The sequence below is a fragment of the Lemur catta genome, chromosome 11 (assembly GCF_020740605.2).
Source record: "Lemur catta isolate mLemCat1 chromosome 11, mLemCat1.pri, whole genome shotgun sequence".
NCBI classification, from domain to species: domain Eukaryota; kingdom Metazoa; phylum Chordata; class Mammalia; order Primates; family Lemuridae; genus Lemur; species Lemur catta.
The window spans coordinates 76,092,449-76,119,063 of record NC_059138.1 but is presented as its reverse complement, the minus strand read 5'-3'; the positions used below and the strand labels follow the sequence as shown (position 1 = coordinate 76,119,063).

Here is a 26,615-nt window from a genome sequence, read left to right as displayed (position 1 = left end):
TGAAGCTAAAGTATAGGCTCTTTTTCTTCTTCTAGAGGCTGTGAGATAATTAACAGGATTACTGATAAATATTTCACAAGGGATACAAACTCAAATGCCTAAAGATGTAGTTCATCTTCTTAACTATTTTATAAGAAAAAAGAGCATAATTGTAACAATAAATGCCCATTGAATTTGGCTTTGGTTTTAGGGATTTTCAGGGAATGGAGGCAAACTGGTACATGTCCTATTTAAAGGGGCAGTTGCTACTAGAGCAGAATGCTATGTGCAAACGAAGTCCAATTGGGTTCAGATTACACATTTAAAGCAGCTGAAAATTTAGGTTTTTAAGTGAATTTTCTAATTTCCAAATAGTGACTCAAAAAACATTTGATACTATTCAAGCCAAATAAAGCATGCCTGTGAGTCAGATGTAGCCAATGTTTGCAACCTCAGTGTTAAAGAAACAAGGTAAATTCTATGTGGGCAGGAGACCCTGTAGGTTTTGCTTAACCCAACATGTTAGCATAGTGTTTTGCACACAGTAAGTGCCTGATAAATATTTCTTGAACAACTAATGAAGCACCAGATCTCAGAAGGCTAGGGAAAACACCAAGCAATGAGTAAACAGCCAATGGACAGAGAAAATATCCAAAAGCCTTGGTGGTGGTGTTGCCAATGACTTGGGTGGGCACTTTGACTTTTTGTAGCCTTGGTGACTCAGCTGAGGTCAGATCTATTTTTTTTTTTTAATTTTTAAGTACATTGATTTCTTTATCCAGGAAGTTCATATCAGCCAATCAACCAAAAAGCACTGAATATATGCCAAGTTGCCAATAAATGCTTTTATGTTTATTAGTATGTATGGGTAAAGTATTAAAAATATGTATGCATAGTAAAGATAATAAAAATGCCCACTCAAGATAATAAGTCAAAGTGTGAAATTCAAATGTGTCTGGGAAAAAAACAAGAAGCCAAGAACCAGTAGCTCTGACATTAGCAGTTACGTAACATGAACAACTGAGAGTTCTTTCTTGATCCCCCTTTGCCTGGCTACTAAACTACTAAAATAACTGTGACTAATTGCTGGATCCTGGAGAATCTAAATCTAGAATCACCTGAAAACTCAGGTTATGTTACCATGTGAAAAATCAAGAAAGTGCAAGTATAAAAAAATTATTTTTTCCTTTGTAATTGTTCTAAGGAGACAGTGAAAAACACATTGATTTGGAAAGAGGTTTATTTTTCTTCACTGGTCTTGGTCAAAGTCAACTAATTCTTAAATTAACTACCCAGGCAGTGAGCAGTACCTGAGTAAATCCACTAGAACAGGGAAAAAGGCTGCTCTCCCTGACACTGAAAGGACTGGAAAGAAGCCACAGAGTTGGGCTGAGGATAAGAACTCTCCCTGCACCTAAGAACAGTCTCAAATAAAAAATCTTCGTGTGCCAAGCTACTGACCACTAGGCTCACAAGAGAGTAATATCTTGCATTCTCTTTTTCTCTACTGAGAAAAAAGACAACAGTATGACCTGCGTAAGTGTTGAGAGATTCTACAACTCCTAACATTATGTAATTGAGAAAAATCATTAGCTAGCTAAGTACACACAGTAATGTGGATGAGGGGGCACATCATGCCAAAAAATTTAAATAGGCACCTCCTATAGGGCAGAATAAATGAAGTAAGGAAGACAGGAAGGGGCAAAGGGGACAAAAATGACAACAATACTTCAACAGTAAAAGATACTAGAACTTTTAAAAAACACAATTTTTCAATTTATTATTTCAGAGGAAGGAAAAATGAAAGGTCACTGAAGAAAACTAAATTAGTGGCATAGAGTAAGTATCCTGTAAGTAACTCCAAGAAAAGACAATTCATGAATAAAAACACAACACAGAGTACAAATCTCTAATACTGAAATTAGCCAGTCATAGGAAGAGAAAAAGGAACAGAAAGAAATAATAATCAAACAAATATTAGAAAATAAGCCCTAGGCTGAGTAAGACTTGAGTTTTAGACTGAAAGGGCTCATGGAGTCTTAAGCAGGATTAATTAGAAATGGGAGTAGGGTGGAAAAACACTTAAATAGATGAACCCTGGAGGAAAACAGAAAAATTTCTGATGTTCAAAAATAGAAATCATGCTACAAACTTCTAACTGGAAAGAGTAGGTAATTACAATGAAAAAATAATGAGACTAAGCCAGATTTCTCATCTATAATACTGGGAATTAGAAAGTAGAACAATTTTAGATTTAAAGGAAAAAACACACTGAAATTAACAAATTCTATATTCAACTAAGATAGTATTCACATGTGAAAGCAAATGAAAAATATTTTGGGCATCTAATAGCTCAGAAAGTATACTGCCCATGAAGGCTTTCTAAGGAAATTACCCATAGGCGTATTCCGAACAAAAGAAAATTAAAATAAGAATGAAGATCTCAATATACAGGAAGAGAAAAATAAAGAGTATAAAAAACAACAACGAGCAAGGAAACATACATAAGTGAAATTTAAATCTAAATAGATAATACTGTGTCTGGAATTGTCAGAGGGGTTTCTAAAACAAAATTAATATTCTGTTAACAGAAACTTAATGTAGAATGTAAAGTCTAAATTATCTCATATTATCTAAGACTTAGAAAGAGAAGCTGTGGGGAGTGGAGAAGAGGGAAGTGAACAAGTATACCAAGTGGAAGAGGTAAGAGAAAATCCCTCATTTTGATAGAATGAAAGAGAAATATATGTTTAAAGATATATATTAAAGTAAGGTAACCAGCAAAAGAAAAAAAGATGCACAGGAGAAGTTGTGAATTCACTTGGAGGAAGGTGAAAACAACTTGCTCAATTCAGAAAAGGCTGGGAAGAACAAAGTAAAGTATTAAAGTGAAAAAATAAGAGAAGGAACAACACCAAATTTACCAGTTATAAATGTGTACATGTTGAAGGTGTAACACATATATATGTTCACTATGCAGCCTCAACAAATCAACTTATTTCCCATGAATACTAAAAAAAAATAGGAAAGTAATGGTCTAAAAGTACATGCAAAGATGTAAGAGTTCAGATATAAGGATGAAACTTGAAGTGAAAGAAAAACTACTACAAAAATGAAGGTGAAACTAGAAGGAGCACAAGAAAGAAAAAATATTACTGCAATCACAGGGACATGGGGGGATGGAAATGAGAAAAACAAGAAAAATAAACTGGGGACTAAGAGTTAAGAATTAGAAAAAAGTGTTATTCACAGCATATAAGAAAAGGAAATCCAACAATACCTATCTGTAGTCAAAAATAAAATTCAAGAAAATATTATAGAAATAGAAGTAGATCTAGATCTATATATTTAAAGGGGTACACTGAGTGCTAGAAAAACACTGACCCAGAAAAATCAACACTATTTCAAATACGTCCTAGTAGATATTGTTCATAAAATATAGAGTTCTTTGGGCACCCTGGCAAAAAAGATTAAGTCAATTTTAAAAGGAGGAGAAATCAGACTGGTCTCATACTACTCCACAGTAACATTTTACACTTATGAGACTGGAAGAATGCTTATGATATCCTCAAGTTAAAAAGGTATAACCCAAAGATTTAATACCCAAAGTGTTATTCAAAAACAATGAAAACAACAATAACAACAAAACATGGACAAGTAGTCTATGTTAAACACCCAAGAAGTCTAGGGAACTATTTCCCATGAGCCTCTCTCAAAGGATTTATATGAGGATAAACTTCAGCTAACCAAGAGATGCCTGGGAAAACTAAAACAAAAGGAATGGCAGTGAGAACTCAATCTATTTAAGATTAAAATAAAAGTGGAAACTCTGATTAGATAATGTGTAAAGTATATATCTAACAAAAGTTTAAAAAGGCGAGGGTAGATAGAGCAGAAAGTGATTTAAGTTTAGCTGTTTTCTTGTCTTTAATAATTGGGTGTCAAAAGTATCACTTAAAGCTGACAAATGAAATAGAAGTATAAAAAATTAAGAATATAAAAGTAAACATTAAAACAATGTAATAATTAAAATTAGGATACAGAGAAAGGAAAGGGAGAAATAGGAAATACACCAATTTCATCATTGCTCATGGAAAGAAAGAACAGTGTCTAAAAACAAGATTAAGAGCACTGCATAAAGTTATAAAAAAAGTAATCACAAAAAAAACCCAGTTGTTTATAATTAAAAGGAACAAAAAAAGGAAAAGCTGGCCACTTAGTGAAATCTTTTTTAAAAAATCTATAAAACCAGAAAGTATTAATATAATGACAATTAAAACTAACCATACTAAGAAATGTAAATGGGCTAAACCAACAGAGTAAAAGAAAAGAAATAAAGATGGGACTGGATTCCAAATGAAATCTAACCCTGTGCTATTTACAAAAAGCATCTCTGAAAGAAAAAGATTCAGAGAATGAAAATAAAAAGAGAAAACATTTATCAGGCAAATACAAATTAAAAGAAGGAATGAAGTACAATCTTAATATCAGACAAGGTTGAGCACGGGGCAAAAGGAATTAAAGGAGACAGAGGAGCTTTTATAACACTAAAAAATGCAATTTGCACCTGTTATAATAGTTATGAATATTTATACACAAATAACAGCATCAACATTCATAAAGCAAAAAAGTATATACAAAAAGAGAAAAAGAAACAGTAGTAGTAGACTAATTCTTCTTAGTGCAAGAGATCAAGCAAACCAATAATAATGAATATTAAAGACCTTTTAAATTGAACATGAATATGAAACATTCACCAAAAATAAACTTGTATTAAACCACAAAGAAAATCATAATAAATTTTAAGAATACAGAAATAGTACAGGCAACATCCTCTGATCACAATGTACAAAACTAGAAAACAACTAGCAAAACCAGGGGGAAAAGTCTCTAACATCTGAATATTTAAAGACACTCATAAATAACTTTTGAGTTAAAGATATCCCCAAAATACAAACTACTGCATCTAAAAAAAAGTAACAATAATAAAAACACTACTTATCAGAACCTATGGGACAGAGCTAAAGCATTTTCAGAGAAAAACTCATAGCCTTGCATACTCATGCTGAAAAATAAGAGAATAAATGAATACCCCCAACACAATAAACTCAGGAAAAGCATACCTAAGGAAAACAGAAGAAATAAATAATATAAAGAAAAGCTTAATTCAGTGAATTAGGAAACAGAAAAATGATATACCCAAAGGAAGCTAAGAAAAGAAAAACAACAATCAAAATAGATCATTAGCTAACAATAAAAAAGGTATGGGGGGAGTGCCAACAAAAATACACAAATTAAGAACAAACTGAGGAAATAATCACATTATGGCAGAAAATAAAGAATCCATTAGACACTACTTTGTTCAACAGTATGCGACAATGAAATAGGTAATTTTCTAAGAAATATTGATAAGCAAAACAGACTGAAAACAGAAATCTTTCAAAGAGATATTAATAAATTTCCACAGAAGAAAGAGATAGCTGTCTAAGAGCAATCCTTCAAAAATGCATGAGGCCCAGACACTTCTAGAGAACCATACTAAATGACTTCAACATTATTTATATAGCTCCAAAAGTTAAAAAAGGGAAGTCTCTAAATTATTTTTTCTAAAACAATAACACTGATTCTAAAACAAAAAAGATTATCCTCAAAACTCATCCAGCCTCATTTTTCAAAAATCCTAATACATTCCAGCATTATACTAATGGTAAAACATTGGAGTGTTTCCAATGAAGTGAAAAATGAGCCAAGAAGGTCAACTACTATCACCTTAATTTAACACTGTTCTAGAAACCATCAAGTAAAAGAAATTCACAGTATAAAAACTGGAAAATAGAAGCTAAAATGATTGCTATTTGTAGATGATACAATTGTATACTTGGAAAATCAAAGACAATAAAAAGCTATTACCAAATGAAAGGTTAGGCACATTATTAATAAGAGAAATCAAAGGCCATCAAACACATAAATAATCTGTTAGAAGAACTATAAAAAGGATAAAATATCTGGGAATAAACTACATAAGATGTGTCTAATGCTCTAAAAGAAACCTTAAGACCCTAGTAAGGTTAGAAACAAAAGAAAAATTTAACAAATGGAAAGGTAAACCATATTCTTAGATAGGAAGACCCAATACCAAATATGTTAATTTCCCACCAGTAGCCTATAAACTGAATGTGACCTTTATTTAAAAACCACGATATTTTTATTTTAAAATTAGACAAGATAATTCTAAAGTTCACAGAGAAAATAATCAAGCATCAATGGCCAGAAAACTGAGGGAAGAGCAGATGCCTGGATATTAGGACACAGTATAAAAGCTACCTTAACTAGAACAGTCTGACACTGAAATAGGACTAAATGATCACATCAATGGAAGAGAAAAAGCAGAGACCCCAAATAGACTCACACACCTATGAGAAAGTGATGTATGATTAAGACTGTATTTCAAATAAGGAGAACACATGAAAAATTTCCATTCTGATGAAAACAAAAAAATTAACACCAAAATCATATAAATATACCTTTTTATTAATCAGATTTACAAAGATCAAAAAATGTGATATGCATTTTGTTGGTTAGGATATGAATCAGCACTCTCATACTGCAGGTGGGAATTAAAATGGGCACAGCATCTTTGGATAGGAATCTGGCAAATAATTATCAGAAATACAAATGTACATACTCCTGACTAACCAAGGCTTCAAAAGGATTACAACCCACAGACATACTCATACACATACAAAATATCAGCAACAATTTAAAAATCCATCCACATACAAGGTAGGTTTATCTACCTATGGTTCATCCATCTGTCGTTTATCCACCTATGAAATATAAGGCAATTGTAAAGAATGATGAAGCTCATTTAGAATAACTGCCAGCATGTATTATGGAAAAAACTCAAGGTTCAGAATTGTGTAGAGCACACGTGTGTGTGGGAAGAACATATGTATCTTTGTTTGCATATGCATTAAATGTCTGCAAGTGTCACAAGAAACTGGTAGTATTGGCTACCTCTGGAAAAGGTGACTGAGGTAAAAGGGGGACTTCACTAGATATCCTTCGTATCTCTTTGCTTTGGAACTATGCAAACATATTACCTGTTCAAAAATAAAATTAAAATTAATTTAAAAAAAAAAAGAAAGGAGCAAAGATAGGCAAATGTAAATAAAAAGAACTGTCTCTGGGGAGACAATTCTCTCCGGGTCTCTCTCATGTTTCTGCAAATTCTGGACTCCCTTTTCAAGGATGTCTGTATAAAGAACAGCCTTGGAAGACAGAGACAGAGACACCCCCCCAGAGCAAAAGGAGAGACACGCCTACTTTCCAAGATAAAAGATTCAGTTTCCCTAAGCTCAGGGTTCCTCTTCTGTCATATAACTCGCTGAGTGTGCAGATGTCACCTGGCCCTCTTCGCAGCATCATGTGGGAATGGGGGCTTAAGGGACTGACACAAAAAAATACTGGTATTCTGGCTATTGTTATTGCTATCAGTAAAAAAAGTTCTTTGATTCTGATGCAAGGTCTTATGTCTTCTCCTGGAATCCATGAAACTGTGGCAGGCTAACTTGTTAGCTTGCAAGTAGGGTAAAATCTCAGACCATTCAGTTTTTAACATGCGTAAGTCAAAACCATATTCAGTAAAACAGAAGATAAGGCTAAAAGCCTTAAAAGCCTTACATGGGATAGAGATGAATACTTTATAACATAAAAAGATTCAATCCAAAAAGAAAATAAATCACAAATATTTGTGCAAATAACATAGCAAACCAGAAAAAAAAACCGCTGCAAGGGAAATATCACCGAAACAACCTAAGAGACTTTAAACATGAGAAAAATGAAAAAAACCACAGTCACAGTGAAGATACTGTAACAAATTTCTTCCTAAATTTGTCAGACTATGTAGACCAAACACAAGCAATAATACAGAATATTTCAATAATACAACCAAACTCAATTGGTTGGAAGTACATATATATGTGTATACACACACACACACACTGTATTTTTCTAATACATACACACATATACATGTCTTCTTTAAAAACTAAGATTTTTTCACTCTACAGAAAACATATATAGTTCTCTTATATTCATAATTTACAGAACTCAATGTACTTGGCCACAAAGAAACACCAAAAAATTTCAAAAACTGAGAGAAGTATGGGCAGCTTTCTCTAATATCAAGATCAAAATGACTTCCCATTATACATCTCTTTGCAATTATGAAACATGTTTTCTAATTAATCTCTGACCCAAAGAGGAAATTAAAAATTAAATGAGAAATCATTTAGAAATTAACAAAAGAACATTTCATATTAAAACCTTAGGTAAACTAAAGCTATTATAAGGGAAACATTTCTATTTCTAAAATATTTTAATTTTTAAAATTGAAAGACTGAAAAGAAATAAACTAAATAGCTTTAGTTAGTACTTGGTACTAATAAATTTTAGTAGAATTTTAAAGTAGCTTACCTGAAATATCAATTAAATATTTTAGCTAGCCTAAGGTACGAAACTACAAAAACAAAAATACACACCATTAGAATGAAAAAAATACAATGAAAGATATTTAGAAGATTAACATTTTGTAAGAAAATGTTATGTGCAATACTATGGCAATTAATTAGGAAATTTAGAGGAAAAGGATTATCTTCTAGCAAAATACAAATTCCCAAAATTGACTTAGGAAGTAGTAAAACAAAATACACTAATGAAAGACTGTTAAGGGTCTACCTTTAAAAAGGTAGATGGTTTTATAGTTGAGTTGTATCTACTATGAAAAGAACAGTATTTTCTGAGTTATTCAAATCATTTCAGAGAAAAGATGGGAAGCTTTCCAATTCATTTTATTAGCATAACCTTTAGCTATGCATAACCTTGGCTGTAATGTTTTAAAAGAATAATACCTCATGATCAGAGTTAAATCCAGCAACCTTAGAAATCGATACAATTCAACTAAAACATTAGAAATATCAATTAACAAGTTAAAACGGGGGAAAAAGCATTTAATAAAATTCAGCTGTTTTACTTTAAGGAAAACAGGAATATGAGAAAATGACATATACACAATAATGATGATTTACTAAAATTCAAAGCAACCATCTATTAAACAGCGAAACACTAAACACACATGAACAAGCAGACATGCCCACTGGCACCACTACTACTCTATACTGTTTGTAAGCTTCAAACTAATGCAGAAAGACAAAGAAACAAAACATGCATAAACACTTAAAAATATTATCTTCATTTGCAGATGACAGTTATATATCCAGAAAATCCAAGGTCTCACCTAAAACAAATAGCTTCTCTTTCATATCAGCAAAACTGGTTTGAAGTTCTCATGGTGAAAACAAATGCCATTCTTAAAAGTAACAAAACCATAGAATACTAGAAATAAACTTAACACTAAAGTATAGGTTCTCTCTATCTCTGCTCAAACACATGTAGAGACAAACCATGTTCCTTCATAGGAAGACTAAAACTCTAAAAAAACAGTACTGAGCAAAAAATACAGCCTACATCTTTCTCTGATTTAATAAAGGGTAAAACGCATAGTCCAGTTGAGCCTCATGTTAATGAATAATAAGCTATACTTTATATTCACTCATGCATACTCTGTATAGTAATAAACATAAAATATCTGAAATTACAAACTAAGATTTCATAAGTCCTTGCTATGAGAATTCCACAATATAAAGCCTAATAAAATTAACTCACTCACATTTTCCCTCTAAAACCTGCAGAAGAGAAAATTAAACCTTTTGTTTCTGGTGCTAACAATAGGAACTCTCATTTCCCCAAATCCTTTTCATCCACTATTTCAATGTTAATAATAAACTAAGATTATGTGTTTTAAATTATACATGTACCACATACAGTATGTTTTAGTGTGTCCTGGGGCTACTTAAAATCAGAGAGCACATGTGGCACATTAGAAAATTTGGGGAGAAAATTCTTTTATGTCCCAACAAATGAGAATGTTATAATTTAAAAAAAAAATGCAAAGAAATGTATGGTTTGCCTCTTAGGAGTAAGTGTCCAGGTTAAACTTTTACTCTTCTTTATAGATTTTATTTATTTATTCATTCATTCATTCAGTTATTTTTTTTTTAGTATGGACTTGGATATATTTATTTTACACTTTGGGTTATAATCCAATACCATGCTATATTAATTTTGTTGTTCAAACTGTTCCAGCTTTGGCCACTGGAAAGCTCTTTCAGCGTGGCTCCTGTGTCCCTTTGACATGGCCTCATGGTTTGGTTTTTTGATCATTTCCTTGCTTTCAGACACTACAAGGTACTCCAGGCTCATCTTGATTTTCTCTGCCCCAGCCCTAGAATCAGCCATTTCTGCAAGGAGCCTGATTCCTTTAACAAGAGCATGATATTTAGAACTCGGGATCTGGGTATTGATGTCAAAGATTTTTCAGTTATATAAAGACGCCTCATACCAAAAAGCATTACAAAGAAAAGCCTAGGAATTGAGGGGAATGCTGAGGAGTAGAGTTTAAAGGAATTAAGATAAAAGGAGACACAGTAAAAATGATCTAGAAGGTGTTGAGAGGTCAAGAAGTCTGGAAATCCCAAAATCAGTCTACTGGAAAATAGAGGAAATCAAGCAAATCATAAATATAGTGTAAATATTTAGATGGCAAAAAAATGGGACTAGATAGAATATCTTTCCTTTATTATTTTTATTATGTTACCTTAATACACTTAAAATGTTGAGAGTTAAAAATAATTCCCCAGAAAAGCAAAGCCACTGTGTTAATACTGCCCTCCCTGAAACCAAACCACTCAGTGGCTGGGAAGATCTGTCTCAAGGCCATCTCTGAGGCAAATCCAGGGCCAGTACTATGGATTTTCAGGGCAAAGGTGACTCAAGGGGGTGGGAGGGCACCTTAGTTTTATGCAAGTAATAAATGGTTGCTGAAAAAATATTCACCAGCCATTTCTTTAATAATCCTCTCTAAAATCTTTCTTGAACTCAATAAAACATTCAGTAATCCTTTGTAATATCTTTACTTCCCCCTTTTGGAAAAATCCTAAAAAATCACATTTTATAATGTTCACATTTTGCAAAGACCAACACCCTAGCATATTGTTTAGAGCAGACAGGTACTCTCTTATAATCTTTTTATCCCTGGATTGAGTCCACTGCCCAGCCTCAAGTCACTTGCAGCAATCAGTAAACACAGCTCACCCTTTCTTTATAATGCCTCTGACATTTGTCTCTTTCTCCTCCCAATACATCACCCAGACCCTGCACATGTAAAATATTGAACCACCTTCCAAACTGGTGTTTAAAGAAATTCTTTTCCTTACAAAAATTTCTGCATATTAATGCAAGATTAATTTCCCAAGTTCTAAATAATTTATAAAGGAACTTCATTATACAGCCCTAATTTAGCTTTTCACCTTCAATCCTTTTTTATCATTGTTACTCCCAACTATACCTGCCTAGTTACTTTTAAACATGCCCTCCCTTTCTCTCCGAATCTTCCTCATCCTTTTAGGTCTAAGTTAAATGTCTAAATAAAGATTAATTTATCTTTACTGCATACAAATATACAAACTAATTTTGTGAAAAGGTAAAACTGTTGACAGACGTGGGCTGAGTCCTACCTTTGCTCCTTAACAGAGGAAACACAAAAACGAAATAAATGTGGAAATGCATTTTATTAATATTTGTACTAGAATTCCTTTAAAATGAGATTTTATCAATACACCACCTTAACCAAAATAACAATTGTGACCAGGGGAAAAAAGCTTTTCCTATTTAAGGACAGCTATGTTTTACTTAGTCTCTTGTACTCTGTGTTTTGTTTTTTCTTCTGATTTCTTGTTAAACTCAAGCAAGCTTTCTTGGAATGTTGGAGTGATACAAAATCAACCTTATGAAAGTGATAGAAGGAAAAGGAGAACCCCCCAAAATGGCAGGGTTTTTAAAAAGATCTATGAAATAATGAGACAAATTAGGAATCAGTAAATATAGGAAACAGAAGTCATCCTCCTTCTCAAATGTTATTAATGAAGTCAGAAATCTACTTCATGCCTTAGAGATCAGAACTTCCTCACTGAACTAAATATTTTTATTTTAATTTCTCTCCTATGCATTTTCTTTTAAATAAGCCATAAAGAAAGAATTTATCTCAACATAAACACATTTATCCATGCACTTTTACAGCATTTGTATTTCTATACAGAATATGAAAGGGTCTATGCTTCCTCAAAGATTAATTTCTGCTAGAATATCTAGTAAGTAATCTGCCTGTCATCAAATTTAAAATTTAGATTATAGATTTATGTAGGCCACCATGTTGCTTATAAAAAGTAGGAATACAATTGTTGCGTGATAGCAAGTAGTTTTCTAATTATCTTCCTACCCTCTACACCCTTATATATTATAGAACTAGTAATGTCATGCAAGACTTTTAGACTTCTGAGTTTAAACCACCATGAGATTTTAAAATAAAATTTCAAAAGAAGAATTTTAGATTTGTTAACATGTTAGATAATAGGGCACTTACTATATGTTTACCTCTCAAAGTTAAAGGTAATACTGCTTCGTAATAACAACAGGTCTTGTTTACTTAGCATTCATTATCTGTGAAGAACTACATGTGATTTCTCATTTGATTCTCACAATAACTCTATGAAGATAGGTACTATTTCTAGTCCCATTTTTTATAGGAGAAAAAAACCAAGACCAAAATTACACTGGTATTAAGTGACAGAATTGGAATCTTAACTCAACAAGCTAAATTCCAAGTTTGTATTTTGTTACAAGTACTGCCATACTTTCTAACATCTTAAACACAAATTGATGCTACTTTTGGGTAGTTATGTGTTTACAAAAGGGCAGTCAAATTTAATTTAGTGCCATGTAAAGTGAGCTTACAATTTTGGTAACTGGATGACACTGTAACTATGATAAAGTTTGTTATATGATCATTTCTGATCCATTATTTTAATAAACATCTGCTAAATTTCAAATTACTCCACAAAAAAAAAAGCATTTTAGAAATGTTAACATAATGGAACAGGGTAAATTATTACTTTTGGGGTTACATTAACATTTTTCTCTTTTTGTTTGGTATTTGGTTTATGGTTTTATGGTTTATGGATTAGGTATGGATTTATTTTTATTTACGTCAGTCAGGATCATTGTGCTCCTTGAATCTCAGAATTCTAGCTTTCTGCAATTCTAGAAGGTTCTCTGCTGTTTCCCTTCAAATATTGTCTTTCCCCAATTCCATCTCTTTTTCTGAGATTACTATATGTATGGTGGATGCTCTGTTTCCAGGCTCTGTGCCATGTACCTCTCTTTCTTATTTTCCCTCCTTCTGTCTCTGTTACATTCTGCATAATTCCCTCAGACTTATTTTCACTAATTCTCTTTGCAGCTCTACCTAATCTGCTGCTTTACCTACCTATTCGTCAGAAATTTCAGTGACTAATGTCTATAGAGTTTGAATCTTTTTTAAACCTTCCTGTTCTTTATTCACAGTGTCCTATTTTTTTCCTTGTTCCCTGTTCATCCTGTTATAATTTTAATGATTTGAAAATAAACATATTTATAGTCATTTTTAAAGTTCTTGGGGTAATAATTCTAATCATATGTACTCTCACTGCTTATATATTTGTCATTTTTCATCTAAAGTCCACCTTTAATAAAGACTGCATTTTTCTATCGGAATCCCATGTGGGTTTAGGAATAGTTTTTCTTTTGTTTCTGCTAAGCTATTCTGGGATATCATCTGCTGTGAGGTTTCTATAATATAGTACCAGGGATTTGACACTTTCTATTGCCTTTAATTTCACAACATGGACGACAATTTGTAGTGTAAAAAATAATTCTTCACTTCAATGCTACCTCATAATGTAATCTTTATGAAGTCACTTAAAACTACAATTAGGGATTCACATTTAAGTTAAAACTCAACCACAGAAATCTGCCATAGAAGGCAAATTTCACACATACTCAGGCAATAACTTATACCTTCTTATTTAAAATTCTGCTTGGAGGTTGGCAAGTTTTCTTTCTCTCTCTTTTTATACTTCAATTATAAGAGACATGCGAAGTTCAGAAAGACTAAAATAAATGTGTGTGGAGAAATCTTAAAACTAGGAAAATGCAGTATATAAGGCAGAAAGCAAGATTATAACTTAAAATGAGTAACCTCAACTGCCTGGAAGGTCGTATTATATCTACAGAGGGAAAAAATATGCTCTCTCTGGCAAATACGCTATATGGGAATCCAGATCATTAGAAGGCTGCATATGCACATTGGAAACAAGGCGTGCTAACTGCCAGATATAATCTCATGTGCAATATTTGGGTGACCTTGACAAGATAAATTCTCCAATGGACAGCATAGAAATTGGGATCCTTTTTCCTCACTTTTATTGCAGAACAAGTTGCCTGCCAATTGACTCAAGCTTTCTTTAAATATGTTTAACAGAGTAATAGTTACATCTCACTCTGTCCAGAGTTGGTCTTTTCTTTCAGATGATTTTGAACAGCTCTGCTTTGCACTACATGAGCATATAGTTTAATACTCAGAAGACAACTTTGTTTCAAGTTGCACATCTTCTAGGTACACAAGCACACACACAGTACCAACTACAAATAAAACAAAGATTTCTTAAATATAAATAAATCTTATTGCCTTTAATCACAGAAATCTAAAGTAAAAACCGAACTTTACATGACATCAAACATACTATGATCCAGTGTAGTTTCAAGATCAATACAATCAAGACCAAGAATTTGCTAAATCGAAACCACAATGAGATATCATTTCACTCCAGTTAAAAGACAGGCAACAACAGATGCTGGCCAGTATGTGGAGAAAGGGGAACCCCTGAGAGTGTAAATTAGTAAAGCCACTATGGAGAACGTATGGTGGTTCCTCAAAAAAACTAAAAAGAGAACTACCATATATGATCCAGAAATACCACTGCTGAGTATATATAAAAATGAAAGGAAATCAGTATATCTAAGAGATATTTGCACTCTCTTTTACTGCAGCAGTATTTGCAATAGCCAAAAATGGAATAAACCTAAGTGTCCATCAATGCATGAATGAAGAAAATGTGGTACATATACACAATGGAACATTATTCAGGCATAAAAAAGAATGAAATCCTATCATTTGCAACAACATGGATGTAACTAGAGGACATTATATTAAGTGAAATAAGCCAGGCACAGAAAGACAAATATTGCATGTGCTTATTTATATGTGGGTGCTAAAAAAAAAAAAAAAAAAAAAAGCTGATCTCATGGAGCTAGAGAGCATGATCGTTACCAGAAGCTGAGAAGGGTAGTGGGGAGAGGAGGATAAGGAGAGGTTGGCTAATGCGTACAAAAATACAGTTAGAATAAGATCTAGTATTCAACAGTACAATAGGGTGACTATAGTTAAAAATAATTTATTGTATATTTCAAAATAACTAGAAGAGTGGAACTGGAATGTTCCTAACACAAAGAAATGATAAATGCTTGAGGTGATGGATATCCCAATTGCCCTGATTTGATCATTACACACTGTATGTTCACATGTACCCCATAAATATGTATGATTATGTATATATAATATTTATAATACATTTTAATACAAAAATTAAAAATAAAAAGACTAAAGATTTGCTAATAATATTTAATTCATTTTTTTTGGTTTGTTCTGAAACAGTTTAGAAGATAAAGAACAAGGAAATGTACAGAGACTCTATACTCATAAAATGTATATTAGGTTCATGCACTATACAAGGAATTACTAGGTCCACAAACTAAACAGTGAAGCCCATGAAAGAGGGAAAAGTGTATGAATCAGGCAGTCCTTGACTTAAAGGCAATTCTATGTTGATGAACACTCACTGTGGCATTATGAAATTTTTTCATTCTGCCAAAATAGATCTGCAATAGATGACACCACCCATGTCATCAGGAATTCTTCCCTGCCATGACTTCCCTGGGCCTTCTACCTGAACCTCTGCTGAGCCAGCTGCCTAAGCCCTGAGATCTTCTACCTAGCCAACCAATTTTCTTCTTCAGTTATTAGAATTTGGGTGTTCAGATATATTATGGATTTAAAAAAAAATAAGAAAATTGTTGTGGGCTAGTCTGAAAACCAAATCAATATTTAAAATATCATCTCTGTGAGAATGAATTTGAAACTCCAAATTACCAATTTATTTCTGGAACTTATCCTATTGGGGAGTTTATCTATAAGTCTATCCAGCCTGAAAAACAAGCCCAGTTATTCTCCTTGCTACCTGTGAATGTTTATAGATAGTTAAATTAATACTCACTTAACAAATACATTTTAAAATCTCAGATCTAGCTACTTTGGGAAAGGCTACAAAAAGGTGTTAAGTTAATAAGCTCTATGCTAAAAAAATTTTTCTTGCCTGAGCATTAACACCATTTAGAGGCCCAATCTATCTGATATGTCTCTCTTTATGGAATCAACATTTAGGAATTCATATATAAAATTGTGAGGAGTCCTGGGGACTAAAAAGATTCAGAGATTCTCTAACTTCACCTTGTTCTAAATTTCATAATAATTTAGACATTAAACAGGTCAATTTTCATACAAACTCATCACCTGTGATAGATGTTTTGGGGAGTTCTGTCTGTTCGAATTCCCCTAGCCTATAATATGAAAACACACTGCCAATCTGCCACCTCTCTGTAACCCTCCAAATCAGTCTAGTCAAAGCTTCTTTCTTCTTTGTCTACCCATATTTGGCCACTGTCCAAAGGCTAGTTTTAAAACTTCAAAAACTGTATATGATCTTTATGAAGATGTTGTTTTTGCTTCTTGCTGTGAATGTTTACACAGTTGATATATATTTGAAAATTTTTAAAGATTCAGGTCAGCTGCTTAAAGAATGGCTGCAACTTTATTTACTTTTTCCATGAAGGTTACTAATTTCTGAATTGCAATACAGTCAAATATTTAAAACTTGAATCTTTAGTTTACAGTATCCCCAAGCAAAAGGTTATATATTGATTCTTTAAGACACTGAACAAGTGATCTAGCAGAAAAGTTTAATGACTTGAAAAGTTTAAATCAGGAAATTAAAAACTGTCAAATATTACAATATACAGTAAGACTGTATTCTAGATATATTACACAAAAAATAAATGTACAGAATGCCAACATTCATCATTATGTATAAATATATTATTATATGGTCAAAGGAAATATATTTGTGCTTTTAAAATTCAGGGCCAGAGGCTTAACATTTAAGGATACTTATTTTAAAGACACTTGTATTAAACATAAATAATTATGGAGTGTAATGATAAGATAATGAAGCAAGTATGAGAAACAAGCCCAAACACTTTTAGCCTTAAATTTTGAACCTGAATAAGACCACCTTTTATTTCTTAAGTAACTGAACTTTAACTAGATTATGCAAAATAGCCAATTCAATTTCATGATGCAGAAAGGTTAGGATATAATCAACAGGTACATGTACCATTCAAAGTAATTGCTAAAAGCCACTTTCACATATTCATTGGCAAATGAATGGGAAAAAATGTTCTATTGTCATTACTGTAATAGTGTGGCTGAAACATTACCTTCTTAGAGAGAAAGAGAGGGAGAGATTAGTTTCTAGAAGAATTTACAAAAAGCTGTCCAAAGTAACATGCTCATTTCAGTGTTGAATTCTACCCCTCCTAACAATTGTTAACAGAGGAGAAATTTCAGATTAAGTTAACAAAATGCTACTACATTTACTATGTTTTTCATGCAATACCTTTATTCAATCAATAAATCTTAGCTCAGTGACTATTAGTAGGCTATAAGCTGTATCTCTGTTTATTATTGCTATATCCCTGGTCCCTAACATAGTGCCTAATATGTAACAGGTGCTCAAAAGATACTTGTTGCAATAAGCTACACTGTTTACTGCTAACTGGTACTTTTCCTATTCACTTTATTTTAAACAAAATATACAACTAAAAAATCTGAAATTTCTCTTAAACTTGGGAAGTTTGCTTTACTATTTGTAATATTTTGAAAAAAACTTCTCATTTTTCCTTTATTTTATTCAATTTATTAGTCAGGACAGAACTATTTGATTTTTTCCCCCCAAGTCTATTCCAAAGTTTGCCAAGACTACATTGAAAATCTCTCCTATGTTCTTGAACATGTTATGCAGAGATTTTGATCAGGGAAGAATGGCACAGCCTAAAGCACCAGAACAAACTAAAATATCAGTTAGCTTCAGGGCTTACACACTGAAATTTTTTGTCTATGGAAGGAAGGACAGAGACAGATATGCGTAGCATAGGTGGAGTTCTGGTCTCTCTTCATGCCTTTCTTTTCTCTCATTAGCCATCTATTTACTATACTTATTAAATAAATTTTTATCTTCTCTTCTCCTAAATATGTACCTTTTATTTACCATATACTCTTAAACAAAAAGAAAAGTTGCAGTTACAACCATGCATGCTTACTTTTGAAAATGGCCATGATGAACATTACTTTTTACTGAAGCCTGACCTGAAACATTTTATTTCAATGCAGCAGTTCTCAAGGTGTGGTCCAAAGAATCTTGTAGAGTAGGGAAAGTGGGGGAGTCTTTGAGATCCCTTTAGTTTAACAAGGTAAAAATGATTTTCATAACAACACCAGGACATTGCCTTTTTCACTCCCATTCTCTCCAGAGTAACGATAGAGTTTTCCAGAGGACATATGATGTGCCATATCACAACAAATTGAAGGCAGAAGCAGATGTGAGAATTCTTTGTCATCAAGCCAGATATTAAAGAGTTTACAAAAATATAGGCCATGTTACTCTTGTCACTAAATATTTTGTCTTAGAAAATTTACTTTTTTTCATTTAAAAATTATGTCAACATAATTATATATTGTTTAAATGGATTAATAAATTAAAAATAAATTAAATCTCAGTTTTAATTTCTAATGATATTGACAGATATAACCCACATAAACAAAAACTCTCTGAAGTCCTCAATAATTTTTTAAAACTGAAAAGAGTTCCACAAATCAAAAACTTTGAGAACCACTGCTTTAGTAAAGAGAGAAAACAAGGTCCTTCCCTGCCTTTTAGATTTTACTTGAAACATGAGATTCATAAAATGTAAGGTAAATCTAATTTTAAATATTATTTTAAAGCATTGGACTTACCATTATAGGTTATTCTTGGCTTTGTTAAACACATCACGAGATGCAAATCCATTTCATCTGAGGGTACAAATTTTGAGCATACAGGGCACTTAAATCCTAAAAAGTAAAAGAAACCTAAGTTACTTAACTATTCTGAATACCCCACTGTGGTTTTTAAAAAGTGTGAACAATCAAAAACATTTCAAACTTCAGTATTACACTTACAGTAATGCACTGCACTATTTATGTGAAACTCAAGTTGGGAAAAGAGTTTCTGACTATAATATCTGACTTACATCAGTTTATGACAATCATTCATCTTCAAATAAAACAAGTTCAAATGAGGAGGGTGTGGCCCACTACAAAACTCCTGCATTTACTTCTAATGTGGTCCAGTTATTCTCTTGTTTCTCTCTAATTTTTTATATTAACCTATACTTATGATTTCATGTTACAGTTTTGTAACCTGACCATGCTTGTGGAAATTACCTTTCCCAGCTTGGTACAGTACACTTTGAGTCACAAGGTTTTACAGCTAGACAGTACCTTAGAAACTATTCTACCCCATCAATCTTTTAAAAGTTTATCTGACGAGGAATGTGAAGCCTTTCAGAACAGCAAAAACAAGACTACAATCTGAGAGTCTTGACTTCTAGTTTAATGGTCTTTCTGTCACATTATACTACTAAAGTCATAATGCAAACAGAAAATAGCATTGAATCAGGACAGGTATTTGCAGTCAATTTTGACACTTATAAGTCTGCTAGTTTCCTACAATTTTCAATCTGCACTGCTAAGTATTTGTCTAAAGTACTCATTAAAAATAAACTGGCATACTGAAGAAGAGAATATTTTATTTATTCAGCTCTACCCTGCCCTCCCTCACTTACCAAGGTGAACTGTCCCACCCCTGGTTCCTTGCTGCTTAGGCAGTCATTATACAGCCATTACATACATGAATACTATGTTTCCAGGCTGCCCCACTGCTCCCTCCTCACCCCCCACCACATCCCTAAGCTGTCAGGACACCTGATCCCAGACAGTCAATTTATTGTTTGGCCAGGGACAAATCAGAAGTGGATCAAAAGATGGGCTGGGCCTATCCTTTTTCTTCTTGGAAATATGATTAAGAAATAGTGAGAGACTACATTGGCAAGCAGGAAAAAAGCTGAAGCGGAATGGTCAAATGTAGGTAAGAGAGAGATTGGAGTGTCCAAGACGGCTCAGGTGTAAGCTGAACTTATGAGAGAACAGAAACTATAGGCAAGCACAGGAAGTGGGCCACATGGAAGTCCTGGAGCAGAAGTGTAGACAGAAGCAGCAGCACTGTGAGAGACAATGAGACAGATGGTGAAAGAAACATTCTGCCAGATCTCTAGTTCTAGCACATGTGTGTGTGTTCTTATAGGAACTGTCCTCCCTTCACCATGACATGAAACTCACTGCAAAAAAATGAGTCAGACTAGAATCACACCTCATGCACAGGATTGGGAAAAAGGTGTTGGCATGGCTACTCATACAGATATTCAATTTCCTAAATGAAATAGATGATTTTGAACACTGTTTTTCAAACTGTATTACTATGTATTTTAAAAGAAAGGGATGAAGGTATATTTACTTCAACTTCTTGAAAACCACTGAAATAAAAAGAAAAAAAAACCCAAAGAGGATTCATCTAAAATAAAACTATAAAACCACGTAATAACCAAACACAAGATTGCATCAAATACAGTGAAACTAACTAGTGAGAAGACAGAGAGACCTTAAAGCAGCATTCAGATTTCAAGGACCAACTAACAAATCCTTTGCTTGAAATTTTAAAAACTTGCTTCCCTGAAGTTAAACAAGGCATAAAAGGACAAGAGGCAACCAGTTTTGCAGCTACTGATCAGAATCATCTGAGCACTGGCAAACAAATCCTAAATCAACAAACAAAAGTGCAACATTGTGAACCTAAAAAGCCTCACTGAGAGCCATCCAACCACCCACAAAATAGAGCCTAAGGAGATAAACATCATGTACAAAGAACCACCTGGATTTCTAGTTAAATATAGTGAATTAAGCCCATGTGTCTCCCTCCCCTCCCAAAACCTACTGAAATGAAAATAAATAAAAGTAAATAAAAATGGTTTAAAGAAGAACATGAGAGGAATCAGCAGCAAATGAGATATAAAAATACAGATGAAGGAATTAATAGGACTGAGAAAACAGACATCCTAAGTGCCTGCAGAAGGTAGCCAATTCTCATTACATAATTCCCAAAGGACTCAGGAATCTGTAGCTCCATTACTTCCTAAGACAATGGTGATACATGAGGCTAAAATCTAGATTGACTGAAAGACTGAATAAAAAACAGATCCGGCCAGGCACAGTGGTTCACACCTATAATCCCAGCACTTTGAGAGGCTGGAGTGAGAGGACCACCTGAAGCTATGAATTCAAGACCAGCCTGGGCAACATAGCGAGATTCTGTCTCTACCAAAAAAAAAAAAAAAAATTAGCTGGGTGTGGTCACAGGTGCCTGTAGTGCCTGAGGCAGGTGCCTGAAGCTGAGGTAGGAAGATCACCTGAGCCCAGGACTGAAGTTACAGTGAGCTATAATTGTGCCTGGGTAACAGAGCAAGACTATGTCTGTAAAAGGGGAGCAGGGGAGGGGAACAGATCCCCAGGTCCCCAATCTATGACATACAGCCAAGCACCTACCATACTCCTACGAAAGCAGAATGGGGGTTTACTGTGGAAAAAAGAAAAGAACCAAAGAATATTCAGAATTGAGGACACCAGGCACAGAAATGGGCAGAAGAAGAAAACAGAGGAATACATAAAGATCTATATACTGAAAAAGGCCCCTCGTCTATACCCATTAAGAAATTGGTAGATTCTTCTCTTAAATCAAAAGGTTCCACAGAATGAAACACCAAAATCCTTGCCTATTAATATGCCCTAGCCTTGCCCATAAAGCTTCCAATCAGCTTTTTAGGGCCTCTCTTAAGCATCATGCAATAAAAGAAAAAATTTGTTACGGTAAAACACTCCAGAAGCAAATTCAAAAGACAAATGATAAATTTAAAATATTTGCAGTATGTGTCAAAAACAAAAGGACAATATCCTTAATATATAGATGTTCCTCAACTTACAACATTAAGTTGAAAATATCCTAAATTGAAAATGCATTTATTACATCTAACCTATGGAACATCATAGCCTAGCCCTAGCCTACCTTAAACACGCTCAGAACACTTTCAATACAGTATTCAATAAATTACATGAGATATTCAACACTTTGTTATAAAATAGGCTTTGTGTAAGATGATTTGGCCCTGCACCATGAGATTATCGTAGTGTACATTGTTAGATCAGGAAAAGATCAAAGTTCAAAATTTGAAGTATAGTTTCTACTTTCATATTGTTTTTGCACTATCATAAAGTTGGAAAACCACAAGTCAAACCATTGTAAGTCCTGGACTATCTGTATAAAGAACTCTCAAAATTGAGGAAAATAAAGTCAAATACTGTAAGAAAAACAGACAAAAGTTCTAAACAGACATTTCACCAGGAAAAAAAAAAGATGCATATGCCCCTTAAATAAATAAAAAACTGCTGTGTTTGAATAAAAGAATCACTTTCTTAAGTTATTTACATTTCCTTACTCTCATTTCAGCAGGTATAAGAGGGAGGAAAGAGAAATACATCTTTAATTCACTGTATGTAACTAGAAATCCAGGTGGTGCTTGTACAGACTGTTCTCTCCTTAGGTTCCGCTTTGTCTTTACAGGGAGATAACCATTTCTCATCCTAGATTGGCAAAAATTCAAAGCTTGACAACAGGTTGGGCGTGATGGTTCTTGCCTATAATCCTAGCACTCTGGGAAGCTGAGGCAGGATTGCTTGAGCTCAGGAGTTCGAGACCAGCTTGATCAAGAGCGAGATTCCAGCAAGAGCAAGACCATCTCTACTAAAAATAGAAAAAAATTAGCCAAGCAACTAAAAATAGAAACAAAAAATTAGCTGAGTATGGTGCCTTGTGCCTGTAGTCCCAGCCACTTGGGAGGCTGAGGCAGGAGGATCACTTAGGCCCAGGAGTTTGAGGTTGCTGTGAGCTAGGCTGATGCCACGGCACTCCAGCTCGGGAAACAGAGTGAGACTCTGTCTCAAAAAAAAAAAAGCTGACAACACACTCTGTCGATGAGGCTGTGGACAGATACTTTCATATACTGATGGTAGGACTACAAAATTGTACAATCTCTATGAAAGGGTAATTTGTCAATATCTATCCAGACTACAGACTACATATGTACTTATCTCTTCTGATCCAGTTCTGGGAATGTGCACTGAAGGTATGTCCCCAACAATACAAAATATACATGCACATTAATTTACCATGGCACTATTTGAATTGTTTGAATTCAAAACAATTTAAGTGATCACAGAGATTTGGCAAATAAACCATGGTGCATCCACATGATGGATGTACTACGCAGCTGTAAAAAAGACATGAGGAAGATCTCTATGAGCTGACATTGAGTGATTTCCAGGATATATTAAGTGGAAAAAAAGCAAGGTTCAAAGGAATGCATATGCTATGCTAGCTACTGTGCAAAGAAGAGTAAACAGGAATGCATGTGTATGTGTACATCTGCACAAAGAAAAACAGGAAGGATAAACTTCAAACTAGGGTTTACACACGTTATCTACAGGTGGTGACAATGTGATGAAAGACAGGTAAAAGATGGTACTCATGCGTGTACCTTTTAATAAACTATTTAACTTCTGAATGATGTTAATGATTTACATATTCAAAAATAAAAACAAACCAAGGATTAGCAGAAAATCTCTACCTAAATTTAAATAGAAATAAATGAACCTAATTACATATCAAATAGGTAATCACAAAGAAAAATACACACGTACTTCTTAGCTCTGTCCGCCAAAAGGACCTAGAAGCAATGACACCCCAGGAGCCAGAAGCAGACCCAGCTCCCAGATCTTAGGTTTCTAAGTATTTTTCCCCCCAAAAAACAAACCAGAGCTCCTTGGAGAAATGGCTGGTTCTAGGTCTGGGACAGGGTAAGTACAAAATGAGCCTAGAATACCTTCTTGTGCCAGACCAGGGGTGAAGAACCTGAGGCCTTAAGGCCACATGTGGCCTTCTAGGTCCTTAAGTGAAGCCTTTTGACTGAATCCAAATTTTACAGAACAAATCCTGTTTTATTAATACATTTTTGTCTTTTATATTTTTATTTTAAAAATGAATATATTTAGAATACCAAAAAATAAAATGTTTCAATGAAATAACCCTCCCAGACTGACACAATGAGAACATTAATAAGCCATAGGGGCTAAACTGACAGATGATACACTCATGATTTAGTTCTAACTTCCCCTGCCTGACTGGCACCACTACCGCATGAGGCTGGTTGGCGAGAGTCTATGGGGGTCGAGTACACGTCTGTTATCAGCTTTTGACAACGGTGCACTGTGTTTCTGTCTGAAGTAGCACTTGTGAATAGTTGCACAGCTCAACAGTATTTTTTAATTCTGTCTGCTTAACAGTCCATCATGTCAAAGAAGACCAAGAGAATGCTGAAGGAAAAAAAGTTTTTTAATGAGGATTGGGAATTGCAATATTATCTTGTTTCTGCTAAAAATAAGATCATTTGCTTGCTCTGTGATACTGCAACATCAACATTAAAGAAATTCAAAGCTCATCAGCATTATAACATTCATAAGGACCACAAATATTTTAAATTAGAGGGAGAGGCATGAAAGGTTGTATTGCACAAATTAAAAGATGGAAAGCAAAAGCAAAGACAATTTTTTCAAGTAGCAATAAGACCTGGAAATAACGCCAGTGAAGCAACTTATACAGCAGCTTATATACTTGGGGGGAAAAAAGGGAAGCCATTCAGTGACACAGAAATTGTGAAAGAATGCATTGTTGAAGTTGTAGGATGCTTAGACTCTGATAACATTTCAAAGTACAAACAACTGCCTCTTTCAAGGAGAACCATAACTGATTGGGAGCATGAATTAGCCTTCAACATAACAGAACTTCATGCAATACTTCAAAAGGAAAATATGTATTATTGAATCTCTCTGGATGAATCAACTGATACTACTGACTTGGTGTAGGTTTTATATTTCATTTGGGTCATAACAGAAGAGTTACTTACTTTGGGCACTCATGTGAACAGAAGAATAAGGGCAACAGATACCTTCAACAAATTTCAAGATAAATGTCATCAAGTTGGACTGAATTTGGTAAATTTAGTGAGAGTATGTACAGATGGTACACCTTCCATGACAGGAAACCATGAAGGGTTTATTGCACAGATAAAAAAGGTATTATATTAACAGATACAGATGCTGATGTATTTTCCATCAGCAAAATCTCTGTGCTAAAGCTACTGTTTTAAGTGACACTTTGCAACAAGTTATAAGTATTGTTAACTATATTCCTGCAAATGCAACAAGGCATCGTTAGTTTCATAACATGCTAAAGTTGAACAATGGGGTATTCAGTGTGGATTTGCTGTATCATTCTAAAGTGCATTGGCTATCGCAAGTACAGGTGTTAGCCAAAATTTTATCTCTGTGAGAACAGACAATTAAATTTTATGAACAACAGAATCAGCAATGTCAATTACTGAAAGAAGATTTCTACAGGAATTCAGCATTTCTGTGTGATATCATGTCAAATCAAAACAATATTTCTTTGCAAGGTAAAACTAAGTCTTCATACGGTGTGTGGCAAAAACTCCATGCATTTCGGAAAAAGCTATCTTTTTTCAAAACAATTCTTCAAAAGAAAATTTTGGCTGAACATTTCCCCCCGGTTAGCAAAGGTCACTGATGAACAGGACAATGTGTTCGGATCATCTGAAGAATACATAGCTGTTGTAGACCTATGAATTGGAGAATACAATGAAAGTTTCACTAACTTTGAGAATCAGGACATCCCTCAAATTAGCATTTCAGCCTCACCTAGTTGGTATCACCAAGGCACCTAAAGAACTACAGATGGAAATGATTAAGCGATTAATGGATGACATTTTAAAATCATTGTTTGATGCTAAGAAAGATCCAATTGAAATATGGAAAAATGCAGAATACCCACACCTATGGCAACATACTCCCAAAATGCTTTCTTTTCAACACAACTTATTGCTGTGACTCTACATTCTTCTACCTAACCCAAATCAAGACCCCCTTAAGGTCTTGATATCCATCTAGAAGATCAACTGAAACTGTGGAGCTCCAAGCTGCAACCAAATATTCAAATGCTTTCCAACAAAAAGTAGACACAACAAACTCATTAAAAGGTTAACTCTAAAATTAACAAATACTTTTCATTTTTTGAAATTATTAAGTAGATAGTAGTCAGATTTTTACAAAATAATGTACATTTTTAAGGATATCTAACTGAAGTTTATTGAATGCAGCCTTATTTGATTACAGCTAAATTAATGCAGCT

At 33.8% G+C, this 26,615-nt stretch overlaps 1 protein-coding gene across 3 annotated transcripts in view; it reads right to left on the bottom strand.

The window, feature by feature from the left end:
- The window catches only part of ZNRF2 (zinc and ring finger 2), a 95,999-nt gene that overhangs the window by 19,775 nt on the left and 49,609 nt on the right, over window positions 1-26,615 (bottom strand). For all 3 annotated transcript variants that reach the window (XM_045564228.1, XM_045564230.1, XM_045564229.1), the window contains exon 2: window positions 19,163-19,258. In XM_045564228.1, coding sequence (XP_045420184.1) covers window positions 19,163-19,258 — 96 coding nt within the window. The remainder of the gene's footprint in view (window positions 1-19,162; window positions 19,259-26,615) is intronic.